This window comes from Amphimedon queenslandica, unplaced genomic scaffold (genome assembly GCF_000090795.2).
Source record: "Amphimedon queenslandica unplaced genomic scaffold, v1.1 AMPQUscaffold_13500, whole genome shotgun sequence".
Lineage (NCBI taxonomy): Eukaryota > Metazoa > Porifera > Demospongiae > Haplosclerida > Niphatidae > Amphimedon > Amphimedon queenslandica.
In genome coordinates this window covers 382,067-404,259 of record NW_003546264.1, presented here as the reverse complement: position 1 = coordinate 404,259, position 22,193 = coordinate 382,067, and the positions used below count along the sequence as shown (strand labels likewise).

Below are 22,193 nucleotides of genomic sequence, written 5' to 3'. Positions count from 1 at the left end.
TAAAAGGTAAGTCCTTGGCTTTCCTGTTCTGAAAACAAGTAAAACAAGTCAACAAAGACATAACAACCATGAAACATACCCACATCCAAGTACATCACACAATACCAATTCACATGCAATACATCCACTATACACAACCATATGTAACACACTCTCCATATAATCCAAATATGGACTAAGCCACATTACATATAACACAATTACTACATTAGATAACATACTACATGTAGATACACTTACTGTTGTATTCCAGGTTTCCCTCAGATAATATGCAAGCCTTTTAAGAGTGATGGGTGACACAAACCAGGAACAGTTAGGAGTGTTCTGTGAGTAGCAGAAACCACACAATACATGTACATACACCAGTAATAGATAGTATATAACACAACAGTATTAGAGTACAGTGTTGCTATTATGTCTACCATTACAACGGGTTATGAGACCATTTGAATGTATTCTATTTTGGTATTGTCTCTCATAAAATTTGACTATTACTATAGCCATTTATTATCAAAAGCAAACAAAAATAAATATATACATGTATTTTAATAATAATAATAATAATAATAATAATTACTTCTTCCACGTAGAAGTACATGAAAGATCCAGCACAGCCCACTCTGTGTTTCTCAGTGAAGGAGCGAGCTTGTTGTATTATAGCCTTTTGCTATAGGAACAGAAAGAAGAGAAAGGGAGGGAGGGGGAGAGAAGTAAAGATGTTTCCGTCTCCTTTAGATGCAGTTACTTGCTGTTTTGCTAGTTCTATTCCTTCAAAAATCTTCTTTACATTACCTCTTTAAGAATTAAAAATAATAATTATTATTATTAATTAATAATAATTATTATTATTAATAATAATAATAATTACTAATTAATAATAAATCTCACTTGCTAAGTACATCTATTGCAGACAGAAAACTTGGCTCCACCTACCAATACGACAATACTACATGTACATGTACATGTATTGGCTACTAACGTTGTTTTCTAAAAAGGCGGAAACACAGTAGACCATGTCAGCTGCTGAGAAGTGATGCTTGTAGCCAATGTGAGAGACAAATGAACTGTATGTGATATTATCCATCCTATGATTGGAAAATTAAACCCACCAATAATTAATTAATCATTACTGTTCATATTCATACTATAATACATTTGTACTCAAAAATCACCAAATTAAATAATAACAAAAATGCATCTTCATAACAAAATTATTAAAGGACAGTAGCTCCAAATTAAAGTGCTATAGTTTACCCGAATTTTAAAGCAGAGGACGTAATCCAGTCTTTAACATTCTCTTGTATTGAAGCGTCCATTGCTGAGTAAGGTTGCTTCGACTGAGAGAGAGGGAGTCTAAAAGAAGAGATACTACCATCAATTCACTGCATCATTATCATTATCATCATCATCATCATCATTATTATTATTATTATTATTATTAGCCACACCTACCCCATGTCGGCAAGAAATTCCAAGAACTTCTTGTGTCCTCTCATAGACCAAGTCTTAAACCTTCAGAGAGAGAGAAAGATAAAGACTATCAATATAATACTGTCTGCCATTTACCAGCATGAGATGTACTGGGAATGGGACAGGCTGTCATATAATGACCAATGTCTGTATAGTACAGCTGGTAATCTTTTTAAAAAGAGAGAAAGAAAACGAAAGACAAAATTATACATAAATATTTCATTAATTTGATTTTTTTACTCGTTTTCTAAAGTGAGTCTTAATCTATTTATAGAACTGGCTGTGTCTTGATCACTAAAGATTAATAGTTAATTAACTTATTAATTAATTAACTGATTACTTCCTGTTTAATCTGAGTACATCAGGTCTGAGGGTGTGTACCTTCTCAGTATAACTATCACTAGAGGAGGAGGAGGAGGAGGTTTAAATAGAAACAAAGATGGTTGACAATAATACACAAGCACCTGCTAATCTTCTCATATAAATATTGTTCTGTAAGACCAATGATAGACCACCTAGAGAGAGAGAGGGGGGGAAAGGAAGAGAGAAGATATACATGTATAACATGGTACATTTGTGTAATTGTTACCATAAAACTTCATTTGAATCTCGAGACATTTTGAGTGCCAGCTGGTACATTAGGATGGAAGCCTGGGGGAGAAATAAAATGAATCTAAAAATAAAACCACGCCCAGTTTTTATTAGATGTTTTATGAAAAAGGTTTGAGCTGACTCCAATCAAAATTGTTTTTTTTTTATTTTTGAAGTTGCTCCAAAATCGGGTAAAAGTCCCTGTACTATAGTACATGGTCTCGGGCCAAATTTTGCCAAAAATTAAAAGTTGAAAATTCTTCACTTTTATAACTTTATCTGATGCATATACATGTTCTTATGTTGTGTAGAAAGTTTGAGCTGATTATAATCAAAATTGGATTTTTTACAAATTTTTAAAGTTGCTCCAAAATCGGGTAAAAGTCCCTGTACTATAGTACATGGTCTCGGGCCAAATTTTGCCAAAAATGGAAAGTAAAGAATTCTCCATTTTTATTACATTTTTTGATACATATACATGTTCTTATGTTGTGCAGAAAGTTTGAGCTGATTCTGATCAAAATTGAATTTTTTACGAATTTTTAAAATTGCTCCAAAATCATGCCAAAGTCCCCGTACTATAGTACATGGTCTCAGGCCAAATTTATTCATCAAAAATCGACCAATTCACTTACAGCTGTTCCGTGATAACTAAGTCCATTGTACTCCAGTAACACCTGTTGTCTGTTCAAATTCAAATTACAAATTATTCACAAATCTTGTATACTCATATAAACCTGTTCTTTTTCCACACGACCTTCTTCCGTCTCTTTTGAAACGACTCCTGCAATGAAATCAAGGATCATTAACATTAGTTAATTAACTATTATTGATAGTTAACTAACTGCTAATCTTCTCCTCTTAGTATCTGGTCCTTCATCTTCCTCCTCCTCCTCCTCTCCTTCATAATAAAATTCTTCATTTGAAGGACCTTCTCCTTCATCATCTGAATCCTTAGAAAGACAACAGCAGCTATAATAACTGAGACCTTCCCTCCCTCTCTCTCTCTCTCCCCCTCCCTCCCTCTCTCTTACCATGTCAGAGGCATATATCTCATCATATTCTGGAAACTTTAAATGCTCGGACTCATCAATGACAACATTGACCTAAGAATATACCAATAATATACTGATAGATTACTAATAGATTACTGACCTGCTCCGGACTATATATATTATCAATCTCCAAAGGTCGATAACTAATTATTATAATAATTTATTTATAACAATTACATGTACATTGATGAGCACCTGTCAATAATAAAAAACTGGTTCCTTTCATCCGACTCAATCAATTCATGTATATTGACCCCACCTCCACAATTAATTAATACAACCTTGCTCGACTAAAATAAATTTTATATTTTTAAATTATAAATTCAAGAATAGATGGTCTCACTTGTCCTGAGTGATCAATGAGTGCTTTCTGAAGGTCCCTAATGTCAGATACTGGTATGAGAGTGTACGCAATGTTGTCAGATTTAAAAAGATACTGGAGTATTTTACAGGCGCAGACCGAGTCCACGTCCCAGGCCGCCAGTACCAGCACGTGCTGTAATAAAATGCATCAATAATGCTTGTATAAGGGTCTCTTTGTCTTGCCTGGTGCCTTAGTTTCTCGTAAAATTCGCTCACAATCTCTTGATCAAGGATCTTCATTCTCCCTCGATTTGCCGCCTTTAAAAATAAGACCACGCCTACACAGCCACACCCGTTAAGATTAGAAGGTGTGGCTGGTTCCTGGTTGAACTCCAGTACATAAACCACTGGAGAATGCTCCCTTGCAGCTTTAACCTTTCTTGCCTCCAGCTTAAAGCAAGAGGAAAGAATTGCAAAAATGCTGAAAGCTTTTTGTAAGTGTAGATTTATGCATAAAACTATTACTTTTTTGATATTTTTAATTATTTAATATATTCTAGATTTCTTATTTCTGGTTTTAATAACACAGCAAGCTGTGAATGCTATTGATTTTGATGGTAAGCAGCTACACTAGCATCACTAATCACTAGTTATCATAGGGAGAGTGATTTCTTGTAAAACTGCAAGAAGATTCAACAGACATATTAGCTGCTTGCCTGATGGTAGCTATAACATTACACAGTGCAGGAATAACTACTGCTCTTGTGTGAATGGCACCACTCGTGTACCAATCTCTGGCTCTCTTTCTTTCCGGGTCGGCTCCAAGCCAAGCAATTACTGCAAAAAATGTAAATAAATAATTTTTGATGAAACTGCTAAAATAACAATCACAGATCCTGTTCATCAGAAAGAAAGTTAATATCCTTTATTAATGTTTTTTTAGTGATAGCATGTGGCCCATGGAATTGCAAGTTGTTTTGTCTGAGAGGGTACACTACTGATGATCAAGGCTGCAGACAGTGCTCCTGCAAACAAGGTATATATATAGATCAAATTAACTCGTGTTATAACAAATTGCTGTCTAAATTAATCTTATCTTAATTATATAATTCCTTCCATTGTTGGCTTTAATGTCATTACCCTACATAAAACAATCATTCACATGATCTTCACATGCACAGTCAGGTGTGACTATACCAGTATTAAAACTGCCATCAAGAGATGCGGAGTTGGTTGTGTTACCTATAATGGTATTTGCATCTCGTGCATACAAGGATGTAATTCAACAAGTAAGGAAATACCATTATTGATGCATGTAAACTATCAATTCAATTTAGACATTACTATACCAACGAGTTGTGGGAGTGATGAAGAATATGTGAGGTATGGATTTGGTAGGGGAGCCTGCAGGCCAAGTAAGACAATAGCTAGTATTATGTTTCATTTATAAATGTGTCACTTTCTTTTATGTAATAGAACTGAGGAGGAATGATACTTGTGTGAGAGATGATGACAATGATGATGATGATGATTATGATGATGATCATGAACAAGATGATGATCGTGATGATGATCATGATAATGATCATGATGGTAGTAATCAAGACGGTGATGAAGACGATTATGTTTCCGATGACATACCTCCTGTTGAGTTAGAGCTGGCAAGCTCAACCGAAGAAGACATGATGGAAAAGGATGAAGATGACAAAATCAGTCGCATATTCACTGGATCATCATCACGCAGGGCATCAAGAAAGATTAACAGATACATCAATCGGTGCCGTAATGGATACTATTGTAGGAAAATAAGGGATGGTAGTAGAGGAAGATGCTATCAACAGAATACAAATGGTATAGATAAGAAAGAACTTTCATGCTTATTAAACACAATTTTATAGGCATTTGCTACAAGAATAGCAATACACCAGAGGAATGTGACAGTAATGGATACTACAAACCACGCTACTGTAGAGTAGTGACTGTTAATAACAGGAGAAGGATTATATGTGTGTGTGTCATTCCTAGCAATGGAACTAGACTGAATGATACTCGCACCACTTTTGAAGACACTGGGAATGAGGAGGAGAATGAAAATAGGAAACCAAGATGCAGGGAAAGAGGTAAATACAATAACTACTTTGTATGTGTGGTACTCTTTTCGCAGTGTATGGTACTTGTAGAGTTACAAGAGGTGGAAGAAGGTTTTTGGTAAAACATGGAGAGCATGACACGAATCCTTGCATGTGCAGAACATGTGTCTGCTACTTTGGTACACTGTACTGCAGGACAAGAAGAAACTGCAGAAGATGTGACTTAACTAAGACATGCACACTGCCTAATAATACTGTCATAAGGCATGGACAATCAGCTAGGGTAGACTGTAACAGGTGAGTATAAGAAAATATTGGAAGCTAGGTTATTAATATTCTATTTCAATAGGTGTTCATGTAGATATGGTAATCTTTATTGCACTGATAGAGATTGCAATACAACAGTTACTACTGAAACCAATTGCACTAGATGTAGATCAGAAGGGGTCAGTAGAGTCTGTGGTCCAAATGGAAAGACATACATCAACAGCTGCACTGCCATATATTGTGCTGGGATAGCTTCTGTTGATCTCATTGATGGACCGTGTCCAAGGACAGTAAGTTGATTTTACCTTACAAAGACATCCTTAACACACAAATCACTTCCTTTTATGTCTATCAGAATCCTTGCATCAGATTTCCATGTGATTCTGGTCAGGTTTGTTTAAAAAGAGGAGGAGTGTCTTGTCTGAGCCGTGACACTGGCTGTAGACCAGACACACTAAGGCACTGCAGTAAGAAAATAAATAAATAAAAAAATAAATAGTTGAGATTTTCTCCTTTTTTAGTTAGTGTGGAAGATTTATCCTGTACTAATGAAACAGCAACAAGGACAAGTACTGATGATGATGATGATGATGACTCAGATACTGATGGAGATGGTATTGGTAATGGTGATGTTGATCCTGATGATACTTCAATATGTGGGACTGATGGAAACACATATGCATCAATATGTCACATGCTACAGAGCACTGTTAATGTGACCATACTTTATGCTGGACACTGTAATGCTTCAAGATGTAAAGGAGGACAAGTAAGTAATTGTTTTATTGACATCACTCCATTTATAGATATTGATATTTAATAAAGAGCAGTCTATTGTATGCAAACATGCATAATGCAACTTATTAAATTATGTAGGTTTGTGGTACTGATGGAGTGACGTATGAGAATATTTGTGAATTGCGTACCCAATCAAATAATGCAAGGTTTGATTATAGAGGGGCCTGTGTTGATGACAGTGATGAAACAGCTGGTCAAATGTGTCAGCGTGTCATTTCAAGTGGACGCTGTCGTTTTAATACCAGTAACTGTCCTTGCCTAGTCCGTCCTACAGTTGGATGCTGTCCGTTGTGTGGTAAGAGACTAGTGATCATGTGATAGTCATGTGATCCATTAATAGGTGGAGCTATACTAGCACTACTGGATAGAGAAGGTATCAGTAATGCAAGTTTATTAGACCCAGACCTTGAGACACTGGATGGCTATGTCAGACAAATTGTGTCGGATGAATTGTTTCTAAATGTAACAGCTGGACGGTTAGTATCAGAATATATTTTAAATTAATATTTTCATGTTGTGTGTTTTTTCTGTAGTTGCTCAGTAGAATCAAGTTTAACTACTGCTGGTAACATTGAGCTTGCAATAAGTTCATTGAGCAATAGATCTAATGATAGATGCTATTGCCATCATGTTGCAACTAATATAACCATAGCCATCAATCGCTCAGTTGAAGAGCAATCCAGGAAACGTAGACAGGCCACTACAAACACAGATACTTCTCTCTCGCCATCTTACCAGTATATCCTGGGGGCCAGTGAAGCTCAACTTGAAACTAGTACTGGAGGTCCTGGTACTGAAAGTACTGGTACTACAGCAACTCCAACTTCAAGTGGTGTCACTGCTACATTTGCTTTCATGACAGTTCTTCTGTTAACAGTCCTGGCCATTGTTATATAGTGGGCTGCATGGTTGCGCGGAAAACTTTGATTATTTTTATTTGCTTTGATTATTCAGTTTTATTTGCTTTGATTACTCATTTTTATTTGCTTTAATGAGTAGTGTGTTCAATCATAGATATTAGAGACTACGTATACGGGATTGGAAACATGGCGGAAGACAAGGACTGTATCGGCCCGATTATACACAATGTAATGGATCACGTGATTCCGTTGCCTATCCCGGTTACGTAGTCTCTAATATCTATGGTTGTTCTGTAGTTCCTTTTTATTAACATTTCTTACCTAATTAAGAGTTATTAAGTTGTCATTAATATCTATGGTTTCTTGCATTGAAAATAAAAGATGCGGTTTGGGAGGCTGGATCATTTTTTGGAAGAGAGAAGGAAATCATGCCAAAAGCCGCTTTCGGTTAGTCACAAGCAAGTCTTTTGCTTTTAATATTCTCTCTGTTTTAGCTTTAGCTTTCTTCCTAACTGTTATTGCGCTCCAGCTTGCTGATGCCAATAGATTTGGTAAGCTTCTAAGCTTTTATTATTAGTGATTATTTTTCGGTTACTTTACTACAGGTAATGTGAGAGTCGTCTCTTGTGAGAGGGCGAGGAGATTCTATGAGTACATAAGCTGTGAGGATGATGGAAGTTACAGCAGAATCCAGTGCAGGAATAAATACTGCCATTGTGTAAACACTACAACAGGAGAGAGACTAGAATTGACTGAGTCTTTTAAAAATGGCACACAAAATGCCACTTACTGCATGAAGCGTGAGTAACACAATCAATACCTACATTTAATATCATTTTAGTTGAGGCATGTGGTCCCCAGCAACCCTGCAGGCTGAACTGTAAATATGGCTACGCTACCAATGGAGTTTGCAAACTGTGCTCATGCAAGCAATGTTAGTTTTAATCCACCAAATATTTTAAATAGTTTCTTTATTACGTCCAGTGAACTGCAACTACACACGTATTTCTGATGCTATCAGAGGCTGTGGAAGCATTCGCTGCATCACAATAGATAATTTTTGCTTAAAATGTAGAACAAACTGTGACCGTAAGAGATGTCCATTTTTATAGTTATACATATGCATATTCAATAGAAACAACAGGCCCAAATGCTCCAACAAGATGTGGTAGTGATGAAGAATATGTTAGACGTGGCTATGGTTGGGGAACATGCAGGCCAAGTCAGTCTTTATTATAATAGATAACTGTCAAGTATATTATAATGCATGTAAACTTGTAAATATAAACAAATAAAGTGTAAGCATTGCATGATCTTTGCTAAAAATAGCCATTCTATTTTTAGCTGTTAGTATACACGTATACATTTGTATCAATTCATTGACTTATTGTGATCCTCTTTTCATCGTTAACAAGAATTAAGCGGTAATGACACTTGTGTCAGAGAAGAAGAGGATGATGATGATGATGATGATGTTTATGATGATGATGATGATGATGATGATGATGATGATGATGATGATGATGATGACGATGACGATGATGATGATGATGACTTTGTTTCTGATGACATACCTGTTGCACAATTAGAGCTGGCAAGCTCAATGGAAGAAGACATGATGGAAAAGGATGAAGACGACAGAGTCAGTCGTATAGTCACTGGATCATCATCACGCAGGGCATCAAGGAAGATTAACAGATACATCAACCAGTGCAGTGATGGATATTATTGTAGGAAAGTACGTGATGATAGTAGAGGAAGATGTGAACAGCAAAATACAGATGGTTAGTAGAATATGGCCCTCAGAATTAACATAACATTAAAATATTTATTCATAGGTGTTTGCTACAGGAATAGTAACAATGCATCAGGGGAATGTGACAGTAATGGATACTACAAACCACGCTACTGTAGAGTAGTGACTGTTAATAACAGGAGGAGGATTATATGTGTGTGTGTCATTCCTAGCAATGGAACTAGACTGGCTGATACTCGCACCACTTTTGAAGACACTGGGAATGAGGAGGAGAATGAAAATAGGAAACCAAAATGTAGTGAAAGAGGTATAAAGATTATACTTTGTATTATGTAGCATTGAATGTACTCTTTTCGCAGTGTATGGTACTTGTAGAGTTACAAGAGGTGGCAGAAGGTTTTCGATGAAACATGGAGAGCGTGACACGAATCCTTGCATGTGCAGAACATGTGTCTGCTACTTTGGTACACTGTACTGCAGGACAAGAAGAAACTGCAGAAGATGTGACTCAACTAAGACATGCACACTGCCTAATGATACTGTCATAAGGCATGGACAATCAGCTAGGGTAGACTGTAACAGGTGAGTATAAGAAAATATTGGAAGCTAGGTTATTAATATTCTATTTCAATAGGTGTTCATGTAGATATGGTAATCTTTATTGCACTGATAGAGATTGCAATACAACAGCTACTACTGACACCAATTGCACTAGATGTAGATCAGAAGGAGTCAGTAGAGTCTGTGGTCCAAATGGAAAGACATACATCAACAGCTGCACTGCCATATATTGTGCTGGGATAGCTTCTGTTGATCTCATTGATGGACCGTGTCCAAGGACAGTAAGTTGATTTTATCTTGCAAAGACATCCTTAACAAACAAATCAATTCCTTTTATGTCTAATAGAATCCTTGCATCAGATTTCCATGTGATCCTGGTCAGGTCTGTTTAAAAAGAGGAGGAGTGTCCTGTCTGGCTCGTAATACAGGCTGTAGACCAGACACACTAAGGCACTGCAGTAAGAAAATGAATCAATAAATGGAAAGTTTGCGATCTTTTTTTGTAGTTAATGTGACAGATTTATCTTGTACTAATGAAACAGCAGTTAGTGATGATGATGATGATGATGATGATGATGATGACTCAGATACTGATGGAGATGGTATTGGTAATGGTGATGTTGATCCTGATGATACTTCAATATGTGGGACTGATGGAAACACATATGCATCAATATGTCACATGGTACAGAGCACTGTTAATGTTACAATACTTCATGCTGGACACTGTAATGCTTTAAGATGTAAAGGAGGACGAGTAAGTAATTGTTTTATTGACATCACTCCAATTATGGATATTGATATTCAATAAAGAACAATCTATTGTTTGCAAACATACGTGATGTAACTTTATTAAATTATGTAGGTTTGTGGTACTGATGGAGTGACGTATGAGAATATTTGTGAATTGCGTACCCAATCAAATAATGCAAGGTTTGATTATAGAGGAGCCTGTGTTGATGATAGTGATGAAACACCTGATGGAGTATGTGAACGTGTCATTTCAAGTGGACGCTGTCGTTTTAATACCAGTAACTGTCCTTGTCTGGTCCGTCCTACAGTTGGATGCTGTCCTGTGTGTGGTAAGGGACTAGTGATCATGTGATAGTCATGTGATCTGTTAATAGGTGGAGCTATACTAGCACTACTGGATATAGAAGGTATCAGTAATGCAAGCTCTTTAGACCCAGACCTTGAGACACTGGATGGCTATGTCAGACAAATTGTGTCGGATGAATTGTTTTTAAATGTAACAGCTGGACGGTTAGTGTCAGAGTATATTTTAAATTGATACTTTCATGTCGTGTGTTTTTTCTGTAGTTGCTCAGTAGAATCAAGTTTAACTACTGCTGGTAACATTGAGCTTGCAATAAGTTCAATGAGCAATAGATCTAATGATAGATGCTATTGCCATCGTGTTGCAACTAATATAACCATAGCCATTAATCGCTCAGTTGAAGAACAATCCAGGAAACGCAGACAGGCCACTACAAACACAGATACTTCTCTCTCTCCATCTTATCAGTATATACTGGGGGCCAGTGAAGCTCAGCTTGAAACTAGTACTGGAGGTCCTGGTACTGAAGGTACTGGTACTACAGCAACTCCAACTTCAAGTGGTGTCACTGCTACATTTGCTTTCATGACAGTTCTACTGTTAACAGTGCTGGCCATTGTTATATAGTGGGCTGGTGGCATGAAAAACTTTGATCATTTTTATTTGCTTCATAAATGTATTTTGTTTGTAGTTTCCTTTTTGTCGTTTTTTGCTAATAATAAAAATTAAAATAATTTTAGCAAAATAATAAAAAATAAAATAATTGTAGTGGGTGGGGCTGAAGCTTGCACACGTACACATACACCCACGCAGAGTACAGGAATAAAAATAGCTGCAGTTTGCAGGACACTCATTTTGGAAGAGAGAGAGAAAATCATGTTGAAAACTTTTGGTTAGTCTTAAGAAAGTTTTTTGCTGTTAATGATTGTCTTCATTTTAGCTTTAGTTTTCTTGTTGACTGTCCTTGCCCTGCAGAATACTAATGCCTTTGGATTTGGTACTGATAATAAACACTTCATTCATTTGTATATTCTTGATTCTCCTACAGGTAAGAGAGATCTCTCTTGTCAGGCGGCAAGGAGATTCTACAAGTACATAAGCTGTGAAGATGATGGGAGTTACAGTAGGCTCCAGTGCAGGAATAAGTATTGCCATTGTGTAAACACTACAACTGGGAGGAAACTGGAAATGACCAATTCTTTTAGAAATGGCACTCAAAACGCCACCTACTGCATAAATCGTGAGTAACATATTTAATACTTACAATTACTATCATTTTAGTTGAGGCATGTGGTCCCCAGCAACCCTGCAGGCTGAATTGTAAATATGGCTACGCTACCAATGGAGTATGCAAACTGTGCTCATGCAAGCAATGTTAGTTTTAATCCACCAAATATTTTAAATAGTTTCTTTATTATGTTCAGTGAACTGCAACTACACACGTATTTCTGATGCCATTAGAGGCTGTGGAAGTCGTCACTGTATCACCAAAGATAAATTCTGCTTGAAATGTAAACCAAACTGCAACGCAAGCAGTAAGAGATAATAATTATGTCCATTGTACTCGTAATACTCAATCATGATAGACACAACAGGAGGAGGTAACCCAAACACTCCAAGAAGATGTGGTAGTGATGAAGAATATGTCACTCGTGGCTATGGTTGGGGAACATGCAGGCCAAGTATGTCATTACTCATTTGATCATAAAATATATAAACTTTCATAACCAAATATATTATTAGAAACAAAACATAAGCATCCAGATAAATTAAAGTCACATACACATACACATGTACCAATTCAATGCATTTGCTTTTTTTTCAGAGCTGGGAGCTAATGATACTTGTAAAAGAGAAGAAGAGAGTAATGACAGAGATGATGATGATAACGTTAATGATGATATATCAATTCCTGAGTTCATACTTAAGCTAGCAAGCTCTCAAGAAGAAGAAAACATCGAAAAGGAAGAGAGGAAACATGTTAGTATGTTATTTGCTGGAGCTTTATCTCGTAAGGTCTCAAGAATGATAAACAAGGCAAAGAAAGAGTGTCAAAACGGCTACTACTGCAGGAAGAAAGGAGATGGGAGTGAAGGGAAATGTGAAAAGAAAAATGTAACTGGTAAGTACACGAGAACTGCATTGTGTTACCTTGTCATTTGATAAGTAGTGTCATTAATATTCACTTACATTGTGACAATATAGAAATAGCAATTTTTAATCAACTAATACCACATGTCATGCATATAATGCAAGGATCATAATACCCATTGTTTATCCATTGTCTTATGTTAATAGGAGTATGCTTCAGTCAGAGAGGGAAAAGTTCTAATGAGTGTGACAACAATGGTTATTTCAAGCCTAGATACTGTAAAACCAGGAACATTAGGATGAGCTGCATATGTGTCTTCCCTATCAATGGAACAAGACTGAATAACACCAAAACAACATTCAGTACCACTGGAAACAAGGAAGAGAATGAGAGGAAGAAACCTAAGTGCACTACAAGTGGTAAAAACTAATATTTCCAATAGATCTTGAATTTTATTCCCTTTTTAAGTATATGGGATATGTAGTGTCACTAGAGATGGACGTCGTTTCATTGTGAGCCATGGAAAGCATGACATTGATCCGTGCTCATGTAAAAAGTGCATATGTCTCTTTGGTACAATGTATTGTAAGACTAGGAGTAACTGCACTGGCTGTAGTGCAAAGAATAATTGTACTTTAGATGACGGTACTAGCATTGCTAATGGTAGATCAACCAGAATAGAGTGCAACTGGTAATTGAACAATACCACCTTGTACGTAATGCTCAATCTTGTTCTTTAGGTGTAAGTGTAGGTATGGTGATCCGTTGTGTACTCAAAGGAATTGTGGCAATATGACCGGAAGACAGATGAGCAACTGTACCAAGTGTCGCTATGAGAAAGTTGACAAAGTCTGTGGTCCTAATGGAAAGACGTACATCAACCGTTGCACAGCTGTGTATTGTGCTGGAGTAGCCTCTGTTGATCTTGTAGAAGGTGGCTGTGCCAAGAGTGTAAGTGCTAAACAGTGCAAAGTATCAATAAGTGGCTTGATCACTTTTTTGGTTTTAACGGGAGCCAACAACAAAATAGCTACATTTAGCTCTTTTTATCACTTGTGTAGAATCCTTGCTTAAGGTTTCCGTGTTCATCCGGTGAGATATGCTTAAGGAGAGGAGGAGTGTCTTGTCTTAATCTAAATACTGGCTGCAAACCAGATACACTGAGATACTGCAGTAAGTATAGTACTGTCCTATGCAGCAGACGAGAGAGAAAAAGAGAGAAAATAGTACAATTTGTTTGTTGAGTATTTTGAGTAATTGCTAAAATATATGTATCTTATATTTGTATCATTTTATCCACTAATTCTCTTCCAGTTAATGTGACAGATCTTGATTGCTCAAATACCACTGTGACCAATAGCACTGATGACGATGATGACTCAGATACTGATGGAGATGGTATTGGTAATGGTGATGTTGATCCTGATGATACTTCAATATGTGGGACTGATGGAAACACATATGCATCAATATGTCACATGCTACAGACCTCCAATGATGTACAAGTACTTCACGCTGGGCACTGTAATGCCTCAAGATGTAAAGGAGGAAGTGTAAGTAAATATTCATGCATATTTCTAATTCTGTTTTAACTCCATAGGTTTGTGGGACTGATGGTGAGACTTATGAGAATATATGTGAGTTGCGTACGAGATCAGACAATGCCCGAATGGACTACAAAGGAACTTGCATTGACGATGAAAACATGACAGCTAGCGATGTCTGTGACCAAGTTATTGCAAATGGCCGCTGTCGATTTAATTCCGACAATTGCAAGTGTCTGATAAGGCCCGCAGTTGGATGCTGTCCATTGTGTGGTAAGGGACTGTTGATCATGTGATAGTCATGTGATCTGTTAATAGGTGGAGCTGTACTAGCACTACTGGATAGGAATGGTATCAGTGAGGCCAGCTCCCTGGACCCTGACCTTGAGACACTGGACGGGTTGATGGGGCAACTGGGAGCCTCAGAAGACGTTTTTTATAATTTATCTGGACGGTCAGTAACATAAAATGTAGTAGAGTAGTTCTGAACATATTTATTTCAGTGATTATTATTCTTAATATTTCACTTTGCACATTGCTTTTAGCCCTTTGCTCCATTATATCAATTCTTTATTCTTGTAGCTGCTCTGTGGAACCAGTACTAACTTCTGGTGGTAATATTGAGCTAGTCCTTGCAGCACTAACCAATGGATCTCAGTGTGATTGCTACAATGCCTCTACTAACATGACTGCTGCTATCAATAGATCCATTGGCACAACTATCAGAAGTCGTAGGGAGACTACTGAAGCATCTCTTCCAACGTCTTATCAGTTTATACTGCTGGCCAGCGAAGCTGAGATTGATGCAAACATCAATAATAATAATAATACTAACAACACCGGAGGAAACAACAGTACTAGTACACCAACTACTAGTACTCCAACTACTAATGGTAATAAGAGCTGTATTATCACTGATGACTTGGTGTGACTAATTTTATTTCTTTTTTCCTGTAGTGCCTCCAACTTCAAGTGGTGTCACTGCTACATTTGCTTTCATGACAGTTCTACTGTTAACAGTCCTGGCCATTGTTATACAGTAGGCTGGTGGCATGGAGCTGCTGTGGCAGCACAAGATACTTGAACTTTTTTTTGTTAGCCTAGGAACTGTTTGTATATCTGTATTATTATTTTCATGTCTTTGTCTCTTAGAGTATTTTTCTTTTTTTTCAGTGAAGTATTTAGCCTTTTTTTAGTTAAGAAAATCTTTAAAAACAGTAGCAGTAATAATAATGATAATAATAATAATAGTTTCAGTTTCAATTTGAAGGTGTGATCGACCTTGTTGAATGACTACTGTTACTTCTACTCAGTTGCAATGACCTTATTTTCTCCTCTAATTGTCTACATGTACACAAAAAACTAATAATAAAGCTGCTGCAACATAAGTGCATGTACATGTACTGTATATGCATCAGAAAATGTAATAAAAATGAAGAATTCTCTACTTTTCATTTTTGGCAAAATTTGGCCCAAGACCATGTACTATAGTACAGGGACTTTTACCCGATTTTGGAGCAACTTTAAAAATTCGTAAAAAAATCCAATTTTGATCGGAATGAGCTCAAATTTTCTACACAACAAAAGAACATGTATATGCATCAGGAAATGTAATAAAAATGAAAAATCCTCTCCTTTTCATTTTTGGCAAAATTTGGCGAGCTACAGTACAGAGACTTTGGCAAGATTTTGAAGCAACTTCAATTTTCATCAAAATCAGCTCAAACTTTTTACATACATGTACATGTACATGTAGCATGAGAAACTAATTTAAAATTATTATTACTGCGATGATCTGTATGAATTCTGTAACGAGGAAGTGTGGTGATCCATCCTTGTCTGTATGTCACCCATATCATTCCTATAATTAGAATAAAAAATAAAATCGAAATCATCAATTCCATTATTAGAATACACATAGCACATCACATGAGCCTACTTCAGATCACGCAGACATGAATGCAAATTCTTTAACGTCCTTAAAAATAAAATAAAGAAAAATTAAAAATTAATAAACAATTTTGTCTCCTTCTTGCTTACTTGGATTTTGCTCCTAGCTGGGATTTAAGAGATGATATCTCTCCACTTTGTTTCTCGTCTAAGCCAGTGCCTTTTACTACAGGAGACAGGCCACCATCTACACATGCACAATAATAAAATAATATAAAATATATAATCAATCATTGTCAGTATTGTACTGTTTCTATTAATGAAAAAGTTCTATATAATAGACAGTGTAGGCGTAAAATTTCGTTGGTGAATTGTCATAATTTATTTTTTAGTAATTGGCAGGTTTAATTCAGCAAAATTAATCCCCATTTTTAAGCCTCCTACGTCCCCTAAAATAAAATTACAAAGAGTATCCCCAAATGATACAATAGTTCCAATTAATGCCCGCATGTAAGTAGTCTCTCCTACCAATGAAATGAGGAGTGCTTGATGTTAACGTCCTCTGAGGAGACTTCTTCTCATGGAGGAGACTCTGTAATGTGCTCATCTATTGCAAAGAAAAAATGAAATTAATAAAGGAGCCATTTTACTTCATTTTGTGACTGGTCCAACTCTTCTTTGGTCATTTTGAGGTCTTGTCCTAATATGGAGATCAGCTGTTCCTTCTCGTCCAGTTCTCGCTGAATGGACTCAACATTGTCCTCACTTAACGACAGCTGCTGCTTAAGAATACGAACTTCGCCCTAATAATAGTAATAATAACAATAATAATATAATAATTGTTACTGGTTGCCCATTAAAAATTAGTTACCTGAAGGTCGGTCTTGACTTGTTCCAGGTTAGCTACACTTTCCCTGAGCTCTCTGAGTTCTTTATCACTGGATGAAGCTCCTCTGGTCCTCTCCAATTCTTCCTTGAGTCTCTCAAGGTCTCTTGCCATCCCGTCGGCTCTTTGGGACTCAAGAAGGGCGGAGTTCAAAGCTTGCTGTAGCTCGGACTTTAATGAACTCTCTCTGTCTTGAAGTTCCGTCACGGACGTCTTCAAGGACTCAATTTCATTAGTTTTTTCGGCAATTGCTCGATTGTTCTCGCCGGTCAGTTTCTGTATCTGTGATTCCTTAAAAGCTAGAGATTTCTCTAAACCTGTTGTATGTTCCCGCATTACCTGTTGGGACCTGTTGATACCTGACAGACGACCTTTTAAATGCTGTGCTTCAATGACCAGCTGCTGCTTCTCTTCTTCAAATCGCTCTCTCTCAATCTCTCCCTCCTCCTTTAGCTGCTGTAGTGCGTCCTCCATTTCTTGTTCTAACTCCATTAGGCGAGTGTCACTCTCTCTCAATCTTTCTCTTAAACTTGTGTTCTCCTCCTGTAGCTTAGTCTTGTCTTTGCCCAAGGTTTCTATCATGTTGTTTCTCTCTTCTATTGCTTCATGAAGACCATCTACCTCATCCGTTGATGGCTGACTAGCCTGTAATAATTAATATGAGAACAATAGCTCACGAAATAACAAATTAGCTTAAGATTAAGAAATTTATTCAAGGAGCCACCAAATCACTAATACTAATTCACTACATTATTAACCACTAGTACATGTACTGCATGCATGGGTCGAAATGGTACACACTTACCAGGTCTTTCTTTTTAGTTTCTTCAAGTTGTTTCTGTAGATCATCAATTATCAAGTCCAGACTCTCTTGCTTCTTTTCAAACTCTCTCTCCTTTTTCTTCCCTTCTTTCCTAACGTCCTTCAGCTCTGTCTCAAGCCTGGCCACTTTCGCTTGAAGTTTAATTCCTTCTTGTTGATGATTGAGTCTCTCAGACGCTAACTGACTATCCAGTGTATTTTTCTCTTTCAAGACTTGTTTGAAATCCTCCAGCTGTGGTCCTGAGCTCACGGCAGAGTCCAGCTGCCCCTGCAAGTTGGCATTTTCCTCTTTTAGTCTTGCCACTTCCTCTCTCATCCCTCTCTCACTTTCTGACAAGGCCCTCGCTTGATCCAACGCCTTTTTCCGGTCGCTCTTAAGCGTCTCAATCAGTTTATCCTTCTCCTCTAAACTAGCTCCACTTTCATTCTCAATCTCTTCGAACCGGTTCTGAAGTGAGTTAAAGTGCTGCCTGATATCTTCCGACTGTGACTGGAGGGCAGTTACTGATTTCTCTTTCTCCTCCAGTTCCTCTTGTTTCTCGGCTAACTGGGACTCAAAATCAGAAACCTCGGACTCTAAAAGCTGACGCTTCCTTTTCTCGGCTTGAAGCTGTGACTCCAACTGAGCTAGCTGGTTCTTAGAGTTCTCAAAATCAGACTCAAGGCGCTCACTGGTTTCTTGACGGCGAGAGAGTTCTTCCTCTAAAACCTTCTTGGACTCATTCAGAGTGTCCCGCTCATGTTTAAGAATCCCTATAGAGTCCTTCAGGTTCTGTATCTCCCCGTCCTTACTCACGGTCGATAGCTCCTTTGATTGGAGCTGTTGTTGTAAAGTTGATTTTGATTTCTTAAGTTCCTTTCCCTCCTCTTCTTTGACTGCCAACTGTCGCTGGAATTGTTCCGTTTGCTGAGTCATTTTGTTATTTTCCTCTTCTAAAGTTTTTAAACGAGATTCTAACGAGCTATTAGTAGCATTGACGTCATCAAGTTCACTCATCAGGTGAGCATTGGCCGCCTTTTGATCAGCCAAATTGGATATGATCTTATCAAGTTGAGACGACTTGAGTTGCAGCTGTTCCTGTAGCTGCTCCTTCTCAGCCTGGACCAGTTCAAATGTTCCTTCTTTATCAATCACGTCAGCTTCAATGGCCTCCAACTCCGTCACTAGTTTAGCTTTATCTCTTAATATGCTGCCCTGAAGATCTGCCACTTGTTGTTTAAGTAGATCACTTTCTTTTTGTAGACCCTCCATTTTTATACTCTGTGTTAATCCACTGGCTCTAACTCCTCTTAGTTCTTCTTGTAGTTTTGCTTTGGTATCGATAGCTGATTCAAGCTGTTCTTTCAGCCATGCTTTAGATGACTCCATGCTGGTAAGACTACCTTTTAAGGAAAGGTTTTGTCTCTTTAGTTCTTCAATGGCGTCATCTTTCTCCTCAAGGACACTCGAGTGTCGCCTAACTTGTTCTTGTATCTCGCCTAATTCTCTCTCTTTCTCTTTAAGAAGACCGCGAGCACTGATAAGTTCGTCTGATAGATCTTTAACAGTTTTTCTCTCTTTTTCGATCTCACGCGACTTTGAAGCAAGTTCACTTCTCTTCTGACTTAAAGTCGATTCCAAACGGTTTAGCTCAGTCTGTAAGTCACTCCCTCCCTCTTCTTCCTCAGCAGCCTCCCTACCAGCAGCTGTTAGACTATTAGTCAGATCAGTGTGAATTGTGCTTAGTTCTACTTCGGCTTGTGCTAGTTTAGTTTGCAGCTGTGACCTTTCCTTTAAAGTGCTCTGACATTCATCAATAACGCTCTCAAGTTGACCTTCAAGATTAGCCTTTTCTCTCATGAGCTGCTTCAGTTGCTCTTTAAGACTAAGGACATCATCTCCTCCTCTTAATCTAGTAACAGGTAGAGAGGCTGATAGTGAAGGACGTACGGACTGTAATGGTGAGAACTGTGACGCATATTGAGGTCTTTGCTTAGGTACTTCAGGTAAGGTGATGATTGGGGTAGAGCGGCCACTTGCTATTTCATCAGTTTCTCCTTCTCTCTCTTCTTTCTTATCTTCCAGACTTGTAACCTTTTTCTTTTTTCCCTGCTGTGTCCTCAAGTGTGCCGGCATTTGAAGAGAGAGTCCTCCTGGTAGAGACGGGGTAGGCGTGACTGGAGGTGTGTCAAAGCCACGCCCTCTAACGGGCTCACTACATACGGAATCCTTGTCTTCGTTGTCACGGCTACGATTGTCGTGGCTACCGTTCCCTAGCAACACGATGTCCCTGTTAGCTTTTGGTGACGGAAGAGCAAAAGAAGTGGTGAGAGGTTTGGACCTAGCTCCTTTAGCCACACCCCCTGACACGCCCATTCCATGAGTATCATTAGGGGAATACATTGAATCAACTGACGGGGAGACTCCACCTCCTAATTTGTCAGAATCAGATAAATTAGTGGGCGTGTCTCTTTGCATGAGAGCCACCGGACGATTGGGTAGTCCTTGGGCGGAGCTTAGGGCGGGGCCTGCACCAAGTAACGGACGAGAAGGGAAGAAACTTAAAGTAGGTGAGGTGTTACCTGTTCTAGTGTCGTCAGCAGAATATAAAGTACTCATTTAGTGTGTGGGCGGAAGGTATCTCAATGAATATTTGCATACAGTACCTGCAATGATAATTAATTATTAATAATTATTAAATTAATTCAAAATGGCTCCAAACTCATGATATATATATATACATAATGATGTACTTATGCTATGTAGAAAGTTTGAGCCGATTCCAACTTTAACTTTTCGAGTTATGACCATTTTTTAAAAACTCCAAATTTCAGAAAAAATCCCTGTACTATAGCCCATGGTTTTTTCCAAAAAAATGGCTCCGAAATCACCCTCCATTTTTATTAGATTTTCTGATATATATTGATGCACTTATGCTATGTAGAAAGTTTGAGCCGATTCCAACTTTAACTTTTCGAGTTATGACCATTTTTTAAAAACTCCAAATTTCGGAAAAAATCCCTGTACTATAGCCCATGGTTTTTTCCAAAAAAATGGCTCCGAAATCACCCTCCATTTTTATTAGATTTTCTGATACATATTGATGTACTTATGCTGTGTAGAAAGTTTGAGCCGATTCCAACTTCAACTTTTCGAGTTATGACCATTTTTTAAAAACTCCAAATTTCGGAAAAAATCCCTGTACTATAGCCCATGGTTTTTTCCAAAAAAATGGCTCCGAAATCACCCTCCATTTTTATTAGATTTTCTGATACATATTGATGCACTTATGCTGTGTAGAAAGTTTGAGCCGATTCCAACTTCAACTTTTCGAGTTATGACCATTTTTTAAAAACTCCAAATTTCAGAAAAAATCCCTGTACTATAGCCCATGGTTTTTTCCAAAAAAATGGCTCCGAAATCACCCTCCATTTTTATTAGATTTTCTGATACATATTGATGTACTTATGCTGTGTAGAAAGTTTGAGCCGATTCCAACTTCAACTTTTCGAGTTATGACCATTTTTTAAAAACTCCAAATTTCGGAAAAAATCCCTGTACTATAGCCCATGGTTTTTTCCAAAAAATGGCTCCGAAATCACCCCCAATTTTTATTAGATTTTCTGATACATATTGATGCACTTATGCTATGTAGAAAGTTTGAGCCGATTCCAACTTTAACTTTTCGAGTTATGACCATTTTTTAAAAACTCCAAATTTCAGAAAAAATCCCTGTACTATAGCCCATGGTTTTTTCCAAAAAAATGGCTCCGAAATCACCCTCCATTTTTATTAGATTTTCTGATACATATTGATGTACTTATGCTGTGTAGAAAGTTTGAGCCGATTCCAACTTCAACTTTTCGAGTTATGACCATTTTTTAAAAACTCCAAATTTCAGAAAAAATCCCTGTACTATAGCCCATGGTTTTTTCCAAAAAAATGGCTCCGAAATCACCCTCCATTTTTATTAGATTTTCTGATACATATTGATGCACTTATGCTATGTAGAAAGTTTGAGCCGATTCCAACTTCAACTTTTCGAGTTATGACCATTTTTTAAAAACTCCAAATTTCAGAAAAAATCCCTGTACTATAGCCCATGGTTTTTTCCAAAAAAATGGCTCCGAAATCACCCTCCATTTTTATTAGATTTTCTGATACATATTGA

At 37.4% G+C, this 22,193-nt stretch overlaps 5 protein-coding genes across 5 annotated transcripts in view; 3 read left to right on the top strand and 2 right to left on the bottom strand.

Annotated features, from left to right (window-relative positions):
• Positions 1-4: 4 nt before the first annotated feature.
• LOC105316746 (cell division control protein 45 homolog) lies at positions 5-3,800 on the bottom strand (the record flags this gene model as incomplete). Its single annotated transcript, XM_019993154.1, has 21 exons — positions 3,663-3,800; positions 3,460-3,612; positions 3,312-3,406; positions 3,217-3,259; positions 3,096-3,167; positions 2,907-3,014; positions 2,799-2,845; positions 2,697-2,745; positions 2,060-2,121; positions 1,935-1,985; positions 1,811-1,870; positions 1,711-1,764; positions 1,567-1,638; positions 1,453-1,512; positions 1,255-1,353; positions 980-1,085; positions 889-929; positions 746-794; positions 578-667; positions 241-324; positions 5-28 (listed from the first exon to the last, which is right to left on the bottom strand). Coding segments are annotated over exons 1-21 (1,476 nt in total), but the record flags the coding sequence as incomplete, so codon positions are not given.
• Positions 3,801-3,850: 50 nt separating this feature from the next.
• LOC109580248 (uncharacterized) lies at positions 3,851-7,784 on the top strand. The gene is made up of 15 exons (XM_019993229.1): positions 3,851-3,913; positions 3,980-4,036; positions 4,079-4,267; positions 4,363-4,455; positions 4,601-4,708; positions 4,757-4,834; positions 4,896-5,270; positions 5,318-5,539; positions 5,584-5,806; positions 5,859-6,066; positions 6,132-6,243; positions 6,298-6,545; positions 6,653-6,869; positions 6,915-7,050; positions 7,108-7,784. The coding sequence occupies exons 1-15, from the start codon at positions 3,898-3,900 to the stop codon at positions 7,469-7,471; spliced, it is 2,646 nt and encodes an 881-aa protein (XP_019848788.1). The 5' UTR covers positions 3,851-3,897; the 3' UTR covers positions 7,472-7,784.
• A 68-nt stretch (positions 7,785-7,852) lies between these two features.
• On the top strand, positions 7,853-11,542 carry LOC109580247 (uncharacterized). The gene is made up of 15 exons (XM_019993228.1): positions 7,853-7,881; positions 7,929-7,985; positions 8,040-8,234; positions 8,276-8,368; positions 8,419-8,523; positions 8,570-8,656; positions 8,850-9,218; positions 9,273-9,497; positions 9,550-9,772; positions 9,825-10,032; positions 10,098-10,209; positions 10,258-10,508; positions 10,617-10,833; positions 10,879-11,014; positions 11,072-11,542. Exons 1-15 carry the CDS (start codon positions 7,863-7,865, stop codon positions 11,433-11,435), a joined length of 2,661 nt encoding a protein of 886 aa, XP_019848787.1. The 5' UTR covers positions 7,853-7,862; the 3' UTR covers positions 11,436-11,542.
• Positions 11,543-11,669: 127 nt separating this feature from the next.
• Positions 11,670-15,664, top strand: LOC100633842 (uncharacterized). The gene is made up of 16 exons (XM_003384148.3): positions 11,670-11,700; positions 11,749-11,805; positions 11,857-12,048; positions 12,090-12,182; positions 12,233-12,343; positions 12,395-12,490; positions 12,634-12,930; positions 13,107-13,319; positions 13,369-13,591; positions 13,641-13,851; positions 13,962-14,073; positions 14,215-14,453; positions 14,501-14,717; positions 14,763-14,898; positions 15,027-15,337; positions 15,402-15,664. The coding sequence occupies exons 1-16, from the start codon at positions 11,685-11,687 to the stop codon at positions 15,485-15,487; spliced, it is 2,610 nt and encodes an 869-aa protein (XP_003384196.1). The 5' UTR covers positions 11,670-11,684; the 3' UTR covers positions 15,488-15,664.
• Positions 15,632-22,193, bottom strand: part of LOC100633714 (golgin subfamily A member 3-like) — a 7,597-nt gene continuing 1,035 nt past the window's right edge. Inside the window, exons 2-9 of the mRNA XM_003384147.3 lie at positions 18,026-20,688; positions 17,206-17,865; positions 16,985-17,137; positions 16,863-16,941; positions 16,485-16,581; positions 16,384-16,422; positions 16,231-16,305; positions 15,632-15,788 (exon numbers count right to left, since the gene is read on the bottom strand). Of these exons, the coding sequence (XP_003384195.2) occupies positions 15,704-15,788; positions 16,231-16,305; positions 16,384-16,422; positions 16,485-16,581; positions 16,863-16,941; positions 16,985-17,137; positions 17,206-17,865; positions 18,026-20,641 (3,804 nt within the window). The 5' untranslated portion in view covers positions 20,642-20,688 and the 3' untranslated portion in view covers positions 15,632-15,703. The remainder of the gene's footprint in view (positions 15,789-16,230; positions 16,306-16,383; positions 16,423-16,484; positions 16,582-16,862; positions 16,942-16,984; positions 17,138-17,205; positions 17,866-18,025; positions 20,689-22,193) is intronic.

What these genes read in the sequence shown, in the direction of transcription:
- LOC100633842 (XM_003384148.3), top strand. An exon ending in ACCAAACTGCAACGCAAGCA is followed by an intron (nt 12,344 to 12,394) that starts GTAAGAGATAAT and finishes CAATCATGATAG; the next exon opens with ACACAACAGGAGGAGGTAAC. An exon ending in TGGATGCTGTCCATTGTGTG is followed by an intron (nt 14,718 to 14,762) that starts GTAAGGGACTGT and finishes ATCTGTTAATAG; the next exon opens with GTGGAGCTGTACTAGCACTA.
- LOC109580247 (XM_019993228.1), top strand. An exon ending in GCTAGGGTAGACTGTAACAG is followed by an intron (nt 9,773 to 9,824) that starts GTGAGTATAAGA and finishes CTATTTCAATAG; the next exon opens with GTGTTCATGTAGATATGGTA. An exon ending in TGGATGCTGTCCTGTGTGTG is followed by an intron (nt 10,834 to 10,878) that starts GTAAGGGACTAG and finishes ATCTGTTAATAG; the next exon opens with GTGGAGCTATACTAGCACTA.
- LOC109580248 (XM_019993229.1), top strand. An exon ending in AAGCAATTACTGCAAAAAAT is followed by an intron (nt 4,268 to 4,362) that starts GTAAATAAATAA and finishes ATGTTTTTTTAG; the next exon opens with TGATAGCATGTGGCCCATGG. An exon ending in TGGATGCTGTCCGTTGTGTG is followed by an intron (nt 6,870 to 6,914) that starts GTAAGAGACTAG and finishes ATCCATTAATAG; the next exon opens with GTGGAGCTATACTAGCACTA.